The sequence below is a fragment of the Oncorhynchus nerka genome, linkage group LG12, assembly GCF_034236695.1.
Source record: "Oncorhynchus nerka isolate Pitt River linkage group LG12, Oner_Uvic_2.0, whole genome shotgun sequence".
NCBI classification, from domain to species: Eukaryota; Metazoa; Chordata; class Actinopteri; order Salmoniformes; family Salmonidae; genus Oncorhynchus; species Oncorhynchus nerka.
Window position 1 is genome coordinate 7,499,789 of NC_088407.1, and position 16,868 is coordinate 7,516,656.

Consider the following 16,868-nt stretch of genomic DNA (forward strand, 5'->3'; position numbering starts at 1 on the left):
AGAGGATCCATCACTAGGGCCGTCGTCAGGGACAGTGTTTATATTAGTAGAGGATCCATCACTAGGGTCGTCGTCAGGGACAGTGTTTATATTAGTAGAAGATCCATCACTAGGGCCGTCGTCAGGGACAGTGTTTATATTAGTAGAGGATCCATCACTAGGGCCGTCGTCAGGGACAGTGTTTATATTAGTAGAGGATCCCATCACTAGGGCCGTCGTCAGGGACAGTGTTTATATTAGTAGAGGATCCATCACTAGGGCCGTCGTCAGGGACAGTGTTTATATTAGTAGAGGATCCCATCACTAGGGCCGTCGTCAGGGACAGTGTTTATATTAGTAGAGGATCCATCACTAGGGCCGTCGTCAGGGACAGTGTTTATATTAGTAGAGGATCCATCACTAGGGTCGTCGTCAGGGACAGTGTTTATATTAGTAGAGGATCCATCACTAGGGCCGTCGTCAGGGACAGTGTTTATATTAGTAGAGGATCCATCACTAGGGCCGTCGTCAGGGACAGTGTTTATATTAGTAGAGGATCCATCACTAGGGCCGTCGTCAGGGACAGTGTTTATATTAGTAGAGGATCCATCACTAGGGTCGTCGTCAGGGACAGTGTTTATATTAGTAGAGGATCCATCACTAGGGCCGTCGTCAGGGACAGTGTTTATATTAGTAGAGGATCCATCACTAGGGCCGTCGTCAGGGACAGTGTTTATATTAGTAGAGGATCCATCACTAGGGCCGTCGTCAGGGACAGTGTTTATATTAGTAGAGGATCCATCACTAGGGCCGTCGTCAGGGACAGTGTTTATATTAGTAGAGGCTCAATCACTAGGGCCGTCGTCAGGGACAGTGTTTATATTAGTAGAGGCTCAATCACTAGGGCCGTCGTCAGGGACAGTGTTTATATTAGTAGAGGCTCAATCACTAGGGCCGTCGTCAGGTGTACACCCAGGTGTACAGTATGTATATCTATCTGACCCAGGTGTACAGTAGGTATATCTGACCCAGGTGTACAGTATATCTATCTGACCCAGGTGTACAGCAGGTATATCTATCTGACCCAGGTGTACAGCAGGTATATCTATCTGACCCAGGTGTACAGCAGGTATATCTATCTGACCCAGGTGTATTCTCTCTACCAGGTGTCTGTTTTCTCTGTAATGACAACAGTTCTGTGTGTGTAACCTCTCTCTCCTCTCCTCTGTTCCAGGTATCTGTTTTCTCTCCAGATAAAGCAGGACCTCTCTACAGGCAGTCTTACCTGTAATGACAACAGCGCCGCCCTGCTGGTCTCCCATATACTGCAGTGTGAGTCAAGCCCAATCCAATAAACACCTGGGTTGTGTTCACGAGAAAGGAAACCGAAGCCAATGGGGCGGAGACAGGCAGGGAACTTGTCGAATACGTTTTTTTTGTTCTTCTGTCGTACAATATATACATTTTTTAAACGTTTTGCTTTTGTCAACACATATATATACAACCCTGCCATTCACTTTCTAGATTACATTTATTCCTATCCTTGGATAATATCTGTAACTCACTCGTCGAAGTTAACCTACCTGAAATGACTTACTTACTTGCTGTGTGTGTGTGTGTTTGTGTTTGTACATTCGTTGTTTACCTTTGTGTGTGTGTGTATGTGTGCATGTGTTCGTCCGTGCTTGAGGCATGCACGTGTGCTTCCGTTCGTGCACGTGTGTATATTGTACAGCAGAGCTGGGAGACTACAAGGAGGAGTTGGACATCCACCATCTAGAGATGAGAAGATACGTCCCTAACCAGGAATACCTGGACCACAAAATTATGAACTTCCACAGGAAACACAGGTTAGCACTTTAGCATTAGCATCTACTGTCACTGTCATAGAGATCCTATGGTCCCTGTGGGAAGCACTTCCCTAGCATTAGCATCTACTGTCACTGTCATAGAGATCCTATGGTCCCTGTGGGAAGCACTTCCCTAGCATTAGCATCTACTGTCACTGCCAGCGAGATACTATGGTCCAAGTGGAAGCACTTCCTTAGCATTAGCATCTAATGTCACTGTCATATAGATCCTATGGTCCCTGTGGGAAGCACTTCCCTAGCATTAGCATCTACTGTCACTGCCATTGAGATCCTATGGTCCCTGTGGAGGCACTTCCTTAGCATTAGCATCTACTGTCACTGTCATAGAGATCCTATGGTCCCTGTGGAAGCACTTCCTTAGCATTAGCATCTACTGTCACTGCCATCGAGATCCTATGGTCCCTGTGGGAAGCACTTCCTTAGCATTAGCATCTACTGTCACTGCCATCGAGATCCTATGGTCCCTGTGGGAAGCACTTCCTTAGCATTAGCATCTACTGTCACTACTATCGAGATCCTTCCTTAGCGTCAGAATATACAGTTAGGTCACCATCTAGAACTGAAACAGTATGTTTCACACACACACACACACACACACACACACACACACACACACACACACACACACACACACACACACTGATTGATTATCTGATTGCCTGATTGGTTGATTGTTCCAGGGGTCACTCTCCTGCGGACTCAGACGTCCATCTGTTGGAGGTTGCTAGGAAACTGGACATGTACGGTATCCGCCCCCACCCTGCCCACGATGGCGAGGGCATAAGACTCAACCTGGCCGTCACACACTCTGGGGTACTGGTGTTCCAGGTACACACACACACACACACACTCTGGGGTACTGGTGTTCCAGGTACACACACACACACACACACACACACACACTGGGGTACTGGTTTTCCAGGTACACACACACACACACACACACACACACACACACACACACACACACACACACACACACACACACACACTGGGGTACTGGTGTTCCAGGTACACACATACACACACACACACACACACACCCTTGTATAAACTAACCTTCTTGGGACACACAATTCAGTCCCATTCAACCCTACTGTAAAACTAACCATGAACCTGAAAACCTAACCCTAATCATAACCCTAAAATGAACTCTAGCTCTCCACCCTAAACCTGATTCTAACCTTAACCTTAAACCCCATATAAATACTATTTGACTTTGTGGGGACTAACAAAAATTGTTGTTTGTTTACTATTATTGTAGTATGTCCACACATGTCCACACTCTGACCAATCTCCTGTCTCCTCTCATCTCCAGGGCAACACTAAGATCAACACGTTCAGCTGGGCCAAGATCCGTAAACTGAGCTTCAAGAGGAAACACTTCCTCATCAAACTACACGACCAAATAGGGGTGAGACTCCTAATACCCAACCATATTCACTTCCTCATCAAACTACTTGACCAAATAAGGGGTGAGACTCCTAATACCCAACCATATTCACTTCCTCATCAAACTACATGACCAAATAAGGGGTGAGACTCCTAATACCCAACCATATTCACTTCCTCATCAAACTACATGACCAAATAGGGGTGAGACTCCTAATACCCAACCATATTCACTTCCTCATCAAACTACATGACCAAATAAGGGGTGAGACTCCTAATACCCAACCATATTCACTTCCTCATCAAACTACATGACCAAATAAGGGGTGAGACTCCTAATACCCAACCATATTCACTTCCTCATCAAACTACATGACCAAATAAGGGGTGAGACTCCTAATACCCAATCATATTCACTTCCTCATCAAACTACATGACCAAATAAGGGGTGAGACTCCTAATACCCAACCATATTCACTTCCTCATCAAACTACATGACCAAATAGGGGTGAGACTCCTAATACCCAACCATATTCACTTCCTCATCAAACTACATGACCAAATAAGGGGTGAGACTCCTAATACCCAACCATATTCACTTCCTCATCAAACTACATGACCAAATAAGGGGTGAGACTCCTAATACCCAATCATATTCACTTCCTCATCAAACGACATGACCAAATAAGGGGTGAGACTCCTAATACCCAACCATATTCACTTCCTCATCAAACTACATGACCAAATAAGGGACTGAGACTCCTAATACCCAACCATATTCACTTCCTCATCAAACGACATGACCAAATAAGGGGTGAGACTCCTAATACCCAATCATATTCACTTCCTCATCAAACGACATGACCAAATAAGGGGTGAGACTCCTAATACCCAACCATATTCACTTCCTCATCAAACGACATGACCAAATAAGGTCCGGGACTCCTAATACCCAACCATATTCACTTCCTCATCAAACTACATGACCAAATAAGGGGTGAGACTCCTAATACCCAACCATATTCACTTCCTCATCAAACTACATGACCAAATAAGGGGTGAGACTCCTAATACCCAACCATATTCACTTCCTCATCAAACTACATGACCATATAAGGGGTGAGACTCCTAACACCCAACCATATTCACTTCCTCATCAAACTACATGACCAAATAAGGGGTGAGACTCCTAATACCTAACCTTATTCACTTCCTCATCAAACTACATGACCATATAAGGTCCGGGACTCATATTACCCAACCATATTCACTTCCTCATCAAACGACATGACCAAATAAGGGGTGAGACTCCTAATACCCAATCATATTCACTTCCTCACCAAACTACATGACCAAATAAGGGGTGAGACTCCTAATACCCAACCATATTCACTTCCTCATCAAACTACATGACCAAATAAGGGTGAGACTCCTAATACCCAACCATATTCACTTCCTCATCAAACTACATGACCAAATAAGGGGTGAGACTCCTAATACCCAATCATATTCACTTCCTCGTCAAACTACATGACCAAATAAGGGGTGAGACTCCTAATACCCAACCTTATTCACTTCCTCATCAAACTACATGACCAAATAAGGGGTGAGACTCCTAATACCCAACCATATTCACTTCCTCATCAAACTACATGACCAAATAAGGGGTGAGACTCCTAATACCCAATCATATTCACTTCCTCATCAAACGACATGACCAGATAAGGGGTGAGACTCCTAATACCCAACCATATTCACTTCCTCATCAAACTACATGACCAAATAAGGGGTGAGACTCCTAATACCCAACCATATTCACTTCATCATCAAACGACATGACCTAATACCCAACCATATTCACTTCATCATCAAACGACATGACCAAATAAGGGGTGAGACTCCTAATACCCAACCATATTCACTTCCTCATCAAACGACATGACCAAATAAGGGGTGAGACTCCTAATACCCAACCATATTCACTTCCTCATCAAACTACATGACCAAATAAGGGGTGAGACTCCTAATACCCAACCATATTCACTTCCTCATCAAACTACATGACCATATAAGGGGTGAGACTCCTAATACCCAACCATATTCACTTCCTCATCAAACTACATGACCAAATAAGGGGTGAGACTCCTATTACCCAACCATATTCACTTCCTCATCAAACTACATGACCAATTAAGGGGTGAGACGCCTAATACCCAATCATATTCACTTCCTCATCAAACGACATGACCAAATAAGGGGTGAGACGCCTAATACCCAATCATATTCACTTCCTCATCAAACGACATGACCAAATAAGGGGTGAGACTCCTAATACCCAATCATATTCACTTCCTCATCAAACGACATGACCAAATAAGGGGTGAGACTCCTAATACCCAACCATATTCACTTCCTCATCAAACGACATGACCAAATAAGGGGTGAGACTCCTAATACCCAACCATATTCACTTCCTCATCAAACGACATGACCAAATAAGGGGTGAGAATCCTAATACCCAATCATATTCACTTCCTCATCAAACGACATGACCAAATAAGGGGTGAGACGCCTGTTCTATTCAACTTTTTCAACCTCCGAAGTGTATTTACATATCTCACATTTTCAGGAATTAATAACAGTGTTTTTAAGGAAATTTCAAGAGAAGATACATTTTAAACAACTTCTTTTAAAGTAGACAACTTCTTATCCCCAAAACATATATACCTGTATTCACCACGCGTGTGCCCACCAGCCGTCCCGTAAGGACACGGTAGAGTTTGCGATGGCGAGTCGAGACGTTTCTAAGTCCTTCTGGAAGACCTGCGTTGAGTACCATGCCTTCTTCAGACTGGCCAAAGAGCCTCAGTCACGCAGCAAGACTCTGCTGTCCAGCAGAGGATCCAGGTTCAGATACAGGTACAGACACACATACAGACACACTGGGTACAGACACACTGGGTACAGACACACATACAGACACACATACAGACACACTGGGTACAGACACCCTGGGTACAGACACACATACAGAGACACTGGGTACAGACACACTGGGTACAGACACACATACAGACACACTGGGTACAGACACACTGGGTACAGACACACATACAGACACACTGGGTACAGACACACTGGGTACAGACACACATACAGACACACTGGGTACAGACACACTGGATACAGACACACTGGGTACAGACACACATACAGACACACTGGGTACAGACACACATACAGACACACTGGGTACAGACACACTGGGTACATACACACTGGGTACAGACACACATACAGACACACTGGGTACAGACACACTGGGTACAGACACACTGGGTACAGACACACATACAGACACACTGGGTACAGACACACTGGGTACAGACACACTGGGTACAGACACACATACAGACACACTGGGTACAGACACACTGGGCACAGACACACTGGGTACAGACACACTGGGTACAGACACACATACAGACACACTGGGTACAGACACACTGGGTACAGACACACTGGGTACAGACACACTGGGTACAGACACACTGGGTACAGACACACATACAGACACACTGGGTACAGACACACTGGGTACAGACACACTGGGTACACACACACATACAGACACACTGGGTACAGACACATATACAGACACACTGGGTACAGACACACTGGGTACAGACACACTGGGTACACACACACATACAGACACACTGGGTACAGACACACTGGGTACAGACACACTGGGTACAGACACACATACAGACATACTGGGTACAGACACACATACAGACACACTGGGTACAGACACACTGGGTAGAGACACACATACAGACACACTGGGTACAGACACACTGGGTACAGACACACATACAGACACACTGGGTACAGACACACTGGGTACAGACACACTGGGTACAGACACACATACAGACACACTGGGTACAGACACACGGGGCACAGACACACTGGGTACAGACACACTGGGTACAGACACACATACAGACACACTGGGTACAGACACACTGGGTACAGACACACTGGGTACAGACACACATACAGACACACTGGGTACAGACACACTGGGTACACACACACATACAGACACACTGGGTACAGACACATATACAGACACACTGGGTACAGACACACTGGGTACAGACACACTGGGTACACACACACATACAGACACACTGGGTACAGACACACTGGGTACAGACACACTGGGTACAGACACACATACAGACATCCTGGGTACAGACACACATACAGACACACTGGGTACAGACACACTGGGTAGAGACACACATACAGACAGACTGGGTACAGACACACTGGGTACAGACACACATACAGACACACTGGGTACAGACACACTGGGTACAGACACACTGGGTACAGACACACATACAGACACACTGGGTACAGACACACTGGGTACAGACCCACTGGGTACAGACACACTGGGTACAGACACACTGGGTACAGACACACTGGGTACACACACACATACAGACACATTGGGTACAGACACACATACAGACACACTGGGTACAGACACACTGGGTACAGACACACTGGGTACAGACACACTGGGTACAGACACACATACAGACACACTGGGTACAGACACACTTACAGACACACTGGGTACAGACACACTGGGTACAGACACACTGGGTACAGACACACATACAGACACACTGGGTACAGACACACGGTACAGACACACATACAGACACACTGGGTACAGACACACTGGGTACAGACACACATACAGACACCCTGGGTACAGACACACATACAGACACACTGGGTACAGACACACATACAGACACACTGGGTACAGACACACTGGTTACAGACACACTGGGTACAGACACACACACAGACACACTGGGTACAGACACACTGGGTACAGACACACTGGGTACAGACACACACACAGACACACTGGGTACAGACACACATACAGACACACGGGGTACAGACACACACACACAGACACACTGGGTACAGACACACTGGGTACAGACACACACACAGGCACACTGGGTACAGACACACACACACAGACACACTGGGTACAGACACACTGGGTACAGACACACACACAGGCACACTGGGTACAGACACACACACAGACACACTGGGTACAGACACACTGGGTACAGACACACTGGGTACAGACACACACACAGACACACTGGGTACAGACACACACACAGACACACTGGGTACAGACACACTGGGTACAGACACACATACAGACACACTGGGTACAGACACACATACAGACACACTGGGTACAGACACACTGCTTACAGACACACAGGGTACAGACACACATACAGACACACTGGGTACGTACACACACAGACACACTGGGTACAGACACACATACAGACACACTGGGTACATACACACATACAGACACACTGGGTACGGACACACATACAGACACACTGGGTACAGACACACTGGGTACAGACACACATACAGACACACTGGGTACAGACACACTGGGTACAGACACACTGGGTACAGACACACTGGGTACAGACACACACTGGGTACAGACACACTGGGTACAGACACACTGGGTACAGACACACTGGGTACAGACACACATACAGACACACTGGGTACAGACACACACACAGACACACTGGGTACAGACACACATACAGACACACTGGGTACAGACACACATACAGACACACTGGGTACAGACACACTGGGTACAGACACACTGGGTACAGACACACATACAGACACACTGGGTACAGACACACAGACAGACACTGGGTACAGACACACATACAGACACACTGGGTACACACTGGGTACAGACACACATACAGACACACTGGGTACGTACACACATACAGACACACTGGGTACAGATACACACAGACACACTGGGTACAGACACACTGGGTACAGACACACTGGGTACAGACACACATACAGACACACTGGGTACAGACACACTGGGTACAGACACACATACAGACACACTGGGTACAGACACACTGTGTACAGACACACTGGGTACAGACACACATACAGACACACTGGGTACAGACACACATACAGACACACTGGGTACAGACACACTGGGTACAGACACACTGGGTACAGACACACATACAGACACACTGGGTACAGACACACTGGGTACAGATACACATACAGACACACTGGGTACAGACACACGGTACAGACACACATACAGACACACTGGGTACAGACACACTGGGTACAGACACACATACAGACACCCTGGGTACAGACACACATACAGACACACTGGGTACAGACACACATACAGATACACTGGGTACAGACACACCGGGTACAGACACACATACAGACACACTGGGTACAGACACACATACAGACACACTGGGTACAGACACACTGGGTACAGACACACATACAGACACACTGGGTATAGACACACTGGGTACAGTCACACATACAGACACACTGGGTACAGACACACTGGCTACAGACACACTGGGTACAGACACACTGGGTACAGACACACTGGGTACAGACACACATACAGACACACATACAGACACACTGTGTACACACACACATACAGCCACACATACAGACACACATACAGACACACTGGGTACACACACACTGGGTACAGATACAGTGGGTACAGACACACATACAGACACACTGGGTACAGACACATTGGGTACAGACACACATACAGACACACTGGGTACAGATACACACTGGGTACAGATACACACTGGGTACAGACACACATACAGACACACATACAGGCACACTGGGTACAGATACACACTGGGTACAGACACACTGGGTACAGACACACTGGGTACAGACACACATACAGACACACTGGGTACAGACACACTGGGTACAGACACACATACAGACACACTGGGTACAGACACACTGTGTACAGACACACTGGGTACAGACACACATACAGACACACTGGGTACAGACACACATACAGACACACTGGGTACAGACACACTGGGTACAGACACACTGGGTACAGACACACATACAGACACACTGGGTACAGACACACTGGGTACAGATACACATACAGACACACTGGGTACAGACACACGGTACAGACACACATACAGACACACTGGGTACAGACACACTGGGTACAGACACACATACAGACACACATACAGGCACACTGGGTACAGATACACATACAGACACACTGGGTACAGACACACTGGGTACAGACACACTGGGTACAGACACACTGGGTACAGACACACATACAGACACACTGGGTACAGACACACATACAGACACACTGGGTACAGACACACATACAGACACACTGGGTACAGACACACTGGGTACAGACACACATACAGACACACTGGGTACAGACACACTGGGTACAGACACACTGGGTACAGACACACTGGGTACAGACACACTGGGTACAGACACACTGGGTACAGACACACATACAGACACACATACAGACACACTGGGTACACACACACATACAGACACACATACAGACACACTGGGTACACACACACTGGGTACAGATACAGTGGGTACAGACACACATACAGACACACTGGGTACAGATACACACTGGGTACAGACACATTGGGTACAGACACACATACAGACACACTGGGTACAGATACACACTGGGTACAGACACACTGGGTACAGACACACATACAGACACACATACAGACACACTGGGTACAGACACACATACAGACACACTGGGTACAGATACACACAGACACACTGGGTACAGACACACTGGGTACAGACACACACTGGGTACAGACACACTGGGTACAGGCACACTGGGTACAGACACACATACAAATTTTGCAGACACACTGGGTACAGACACACATACAGACACACTGGGTACAGACACACTGGGTACAGACACACATACAGACACACTGGGTACAGACACACTGGGTACAGACACACATACAGACACACTGGGTACAGACACACTGGGTACAGACACACACACAGACACACTGGGTACAGACACACTGGGTACAGACACACATACAGACACACTGGGTACGTACACACATACAGACACACTGGGTACAGACACACTGGGTACAGACACACTGGGTACAGACACACATACAGACACACTGGGTACAGACACACTGGGTACAGACACACATACAGACACACTGGGTACAGACACACTGTGTACAGACACACTGGGTACAGACACACATACAGACACACTGGGTACAGACACACATACAGACACACTGGGTACAGACACACTGGGTACAGACACACTGGGTACAGACACGCATACAGACACACATACAGACACACTGGGTACAGACACACACACAGACACACTGGGTACAGACACACTGGGTACAGACACACACACACAGACACACTGGGTACAGACACACTGGGTACAGACACACTGGGTACAGACACACACACAGACACACTGGGTACAGACACACCGGGTACAGACACACGCACAGACACACTGGGTACAGACACACATACAGGCACACTGGGTACAGACACACACACAGACACACTGGGTACAGACACACTGGGTACAGACACACTGGTTACAGACACACTGGGTACAGACACACATACAGACACACTGGGTACAGACACACTGGGTACAGACACACTGGGTACAGACACACATACAGACACACTGGGTACAGACACACTGGGTACGTACACACTGGGAACAGACACACTGGGTACAGACACACTGGGTACAGACACACTGGGTACAGACACACATACAGACACACTGGGTACAGACACACACACAGACACACTGGGTACAGACACACATACAGATACACTGGGTACAGACACACTGGGTACAGACACACTGGGTACAGACACACATAGAGACACACTGGGTACAGACACACATACAGACACACTGGGTACAGACACACTGGGTACAGACACACTGGGTACGTACACACTGGGAACAGACACACTGGGTACAGACACACTGGGTACAGACACACTGGGTACAGACACACATACAGACACACTGGGTACAGACACACATACAGACACACTGGGTACAGACACACACACAGACACACTGGGTACAGACACACTGGGTACAGACACACATACAGACACACTGGGTACAGACACACATACAGACACACTGGGTACAGACACACTGGGTACAGACACACTGGGTACAGACACACTGGGTACAGACACACTGGGTACAGACACACATACAGACACCCTGGGTACAGACACACATACAGACACACTGGGTACAGACACACATACAGACACACTGGGTACAGACACACATACAGACACACTGGGTACAGACACACATACAGACACACTGGGTACAGACACACTGGGTACAGACACACTGGGTACAGACACACTGGGTACAGACACACTGGGTACAGACACACTGGGTACAGACACACTGGGTACAGACACACTGGGTACAGACACACTGGGTACAGACACACTGGGTACAGACACACTGGGTACAGACACACTGGGTACAGACACACTGGGTACAGACACACTGGGTACAGACACACATACAGACACACTGGGTACAGACACACATACAGACACACTGGGTACAGACACACTGGGTACAGACACACTGGGTACAGACACACTGGGTACAGACACACTGGGTACAGACACACTGGGTACAGACACACACACAGACACACTGGGTACAGACACACTGGGTACAGACACACATACAGACACACTGGGTACAGACACACATACAGACACACTGGGTACAGACACACATACAGACACACTGGGTACAGACACACTGGGTACAGACACACTGGGTACAGACACACACACAGACACACTGGGTACAGACACACTGGGTACAGACACACACACAGACACACTGGGTACAGACACACTGGGTACAGACACACATGACACACTGGGTACAGACACACACACAGACACACTGGGTACAGACACACTGGGTACAGACACACACACAGACACACTGGGTACAGACACACACAGACACACAGACACACTGGGTACAGACACACTGGGTACAGACACACACACAGACACACTGGGTACAGACACACACACAGACACACTGGGTACAGACACACTGGGTACAGACACACTGGGTACAGACACACACACAGACACACTGGGTACAGACACACACACAGACACACTGGGTACAGACACACTGGGTACAGACACACATACAGACACACTGGGTACAGACACACATACAGACACACTGGGTACAGACACACTGGGTACAGACACACTGGGTACAGACACACATACAGACACACTGGGTACGTACACACACAGACACACTGGGTACAGACACACATACAGACACACTGGGTACAGACACACTGGGTACAGACACACTGGGTACAGACACACTGGGTACAGACACACTGGGTACAGACACACATACAGACACACTGGGTACAGACACACTGGGTACAGACACACTGGGTACAGACACACTGGGTACAGACACACTGGGCACAGACACACTGGGTACAGACACACTGGGTACAGACACACATACAGACACACTGGGTACAGACACACTGGGTACAGACACACTGGGTACAGACACACTGGGTACAGACACACATACAGACACACTGGGTACAGACACACTGGATACAGACACACTGGGTACACACACACATACAGACACACTGGGTACAGACACACATACAGACAGACAGACACTGGGTACAGACACACTGGGTACAGACACACTGACACACACATACAGACACACTGGGTACAGACACACATACAGACACACTGGGTACAGACACACTGGGTACAGACACACTGGGTACAGACACACATACAGACACACACACATACAGACACACTGGGTACAGACACACATACAGACACACTGGGTACAGACACACTGGGTACAGACACACATACAGACACACTGGGTACAGACACAGACACACTGGGTACAGACACACTGGGTACAGACACACATACAGACACACTGGGTACAGACACACTGGGTACAGACACACTGGGTACAGACACACATACAGACACACTGGGTACAGACAGACACACAGCACAGACACACTGGGTACAGACACACTGGGTACAGACACACATACAGACACACTGGGTACAGACACACTGGGTACAGACACACTGGGTACAGACACACATACAGACACACTGGGTACAGACACACTGGGTACAGACACACTGGGTACAGACACACATACAGACACACTGGGTACAGACACACTGGGTACAGACACACTGGGTACAGACACACTGGGTACAGACACACTGGGTACACACACACATACAGACACACTGGGTACAGACACACTGGGTACAGACACACTGGGTACAGACACACATACAGACATCCTGGGTACAGACACACATACAGACACACTGGGTACAGACACACTGGGTAGAGACACACATACAGACAGACTGGGTACAGACACACTGGGTACAGACACACATACAGACACACTGGGTACAGACACACTGGGTACAGACACACTGGGTACAGACCCACTGGGTACAGACACACTGGGTACAGACACACATACAGACACACTGGGTACAGACACACTGGGTACAGACACACTGGGTACACACACACATACAGACACACTGGGTACAGACACACATACAGACACACTGGGTACAGACACACTGGGTACAGACACACTGGGTACAGTACACACTGGGTACAGACACACTGGGTACAGACACACATACAGACACACTGGGTACAGACACACATACAGACACACTGGGTACAGACACACATACAGACACACTGGGTACAGACACACACACAGACACACTGGGTACAGACACACTGGGTAGAGACACACATACAGACAGACTGGGTACAGACACACTGGGTACAGACACACTGGGTACAGACACACTGGAAGACCTGGGTACACACATGGGTTCTTCAGACACCAAAGAGCCTACAGACACACTGGGTCCAGACACACAGGTACAGACACACTGGTACAGACACACATACAGACACACATACAGACACACTGGGTACAGACACACTGGGTACAGACACACATACAGACACACATACAGACACACTGGGTACAGACACACTGGGTACAGACACACATACAGACACACTGGGTACAGACACACACACTGGGTACAGACACACTGGGTACAGACACACTGGGTACAGACACACATACAGACACACTGGGTACAGACACACTGGGTACAGACACACTGGGTACAGACACACTGGGTACAGACACACTGGGTACAGACACACTGGGTACAGACACACTGGGTACAGACACACTGGGTACAGACACACTGGGTACAGACACACTGGGTACAGACACACTGGGTACAGACACACTGGGTACATACACACTGGGTACAGACACACTGGGTACAGACACACTGGGTACAGACACACTGGGTACAGACACACTGGGTACAGACACACATACAGACACACTGGGTACAGACACACTGGGCACAGACACACTGGGTACAGACACACTGGGTACAGACACACATACAGACACACTGGGTACAGACACACTGGGTACAGACACACTGGGTACAGACACACTGGGTACAGACACACATACAGACACACTGGGTACAGACACACTGGGTACAGACACACTGGGTACAGACACACATACAGACACACTGGGTACAGACACACATACAGACACACTGGGTACAGACACACATACAGACACACTGGGTACAGACACACATACAGACACACTGGGTACAGACACACTGGGTACAGACACACTGGGTACAGACACACATACAGACACACTGGGTACAGACACACATACAGACACACTGGGTACAGACACACTGGGTACAGACACACTGGGTACAGACACACTGGGTACAGACACACATACAGACACACTGGGTACAGACACACTGGGTACAGACACACTGGGACACAGACACACTGGGTACAGACACACATACAGACACACTGGGTACAGACACACTGGGTACAGACACACTGGGTACAGACACACATACAGACACACTGGGTACAGACACACATGGGGCACAGACACACTGGGTACAGACACACTGGGTACAGACACACATACAGACACACTGGGTACAGACACACTGGGTACAGACACACTGGGACACAGACACACTGGGTACAGACACACATACAGACACACTGGGTACAGACACACTGGGTACAGACACACTGGGTACAGACACACATACAGACACACTGGGTACAGACACACTGGGTACAGACACACTGGGTACAGACACACTGGGTACAGACACACTGGGTACAGACACACTGGGTACAGACACACTGGGTACAGACACACTGGGTACAGACACACTGGGTACAGACACACATACAGACACACTGGGTACAGACACACATACAGACACACTGGGTACAGACACACTGGGTACAGACACACATACAGACACACTGGGTACAGACACACTGGGTACAGACACACATACAGACACACTGGGTACAGACACACTGGGTACAGACACACTGGGTAC

The 16,868-nt window shown here is 48.2% G+C and overlaps 1 protein-coding gene across 1 annotated transcript in view; it reads left to right on the forward strand.

The window, feature by feature from the left end:
- LOC135574408 (FERM domain-containing protein 7-like) overlaps positions 1–16,868 on the forward strand; it is a 72,383-nt gene that overhangs the window by 40,359 nt on the left and 15,156 nt on the right. The window contains exons 4-8 of the mRNA XM_065025998.1: positions 1,214–1,311; positions 1,715–1,829; positions 2,531–2,678; positions 3,169–3,264; positions 5,998–6,161. Coding sequence (XP_064882070.1) covers positions 1,214–1,311; positions 1,715–1,829; positions 2,531–2,678; positions 3,169–3,264; positions 5,998–6,161 — 621 coding nt within the window. The remainder of the gene's footprint in view (positions 1–1,213; positions 1,312–1,714; positions 1,830–2,530; positions 2,679–3,168; positions 3,265–5,997; positions 6,162–16,868) is intronic.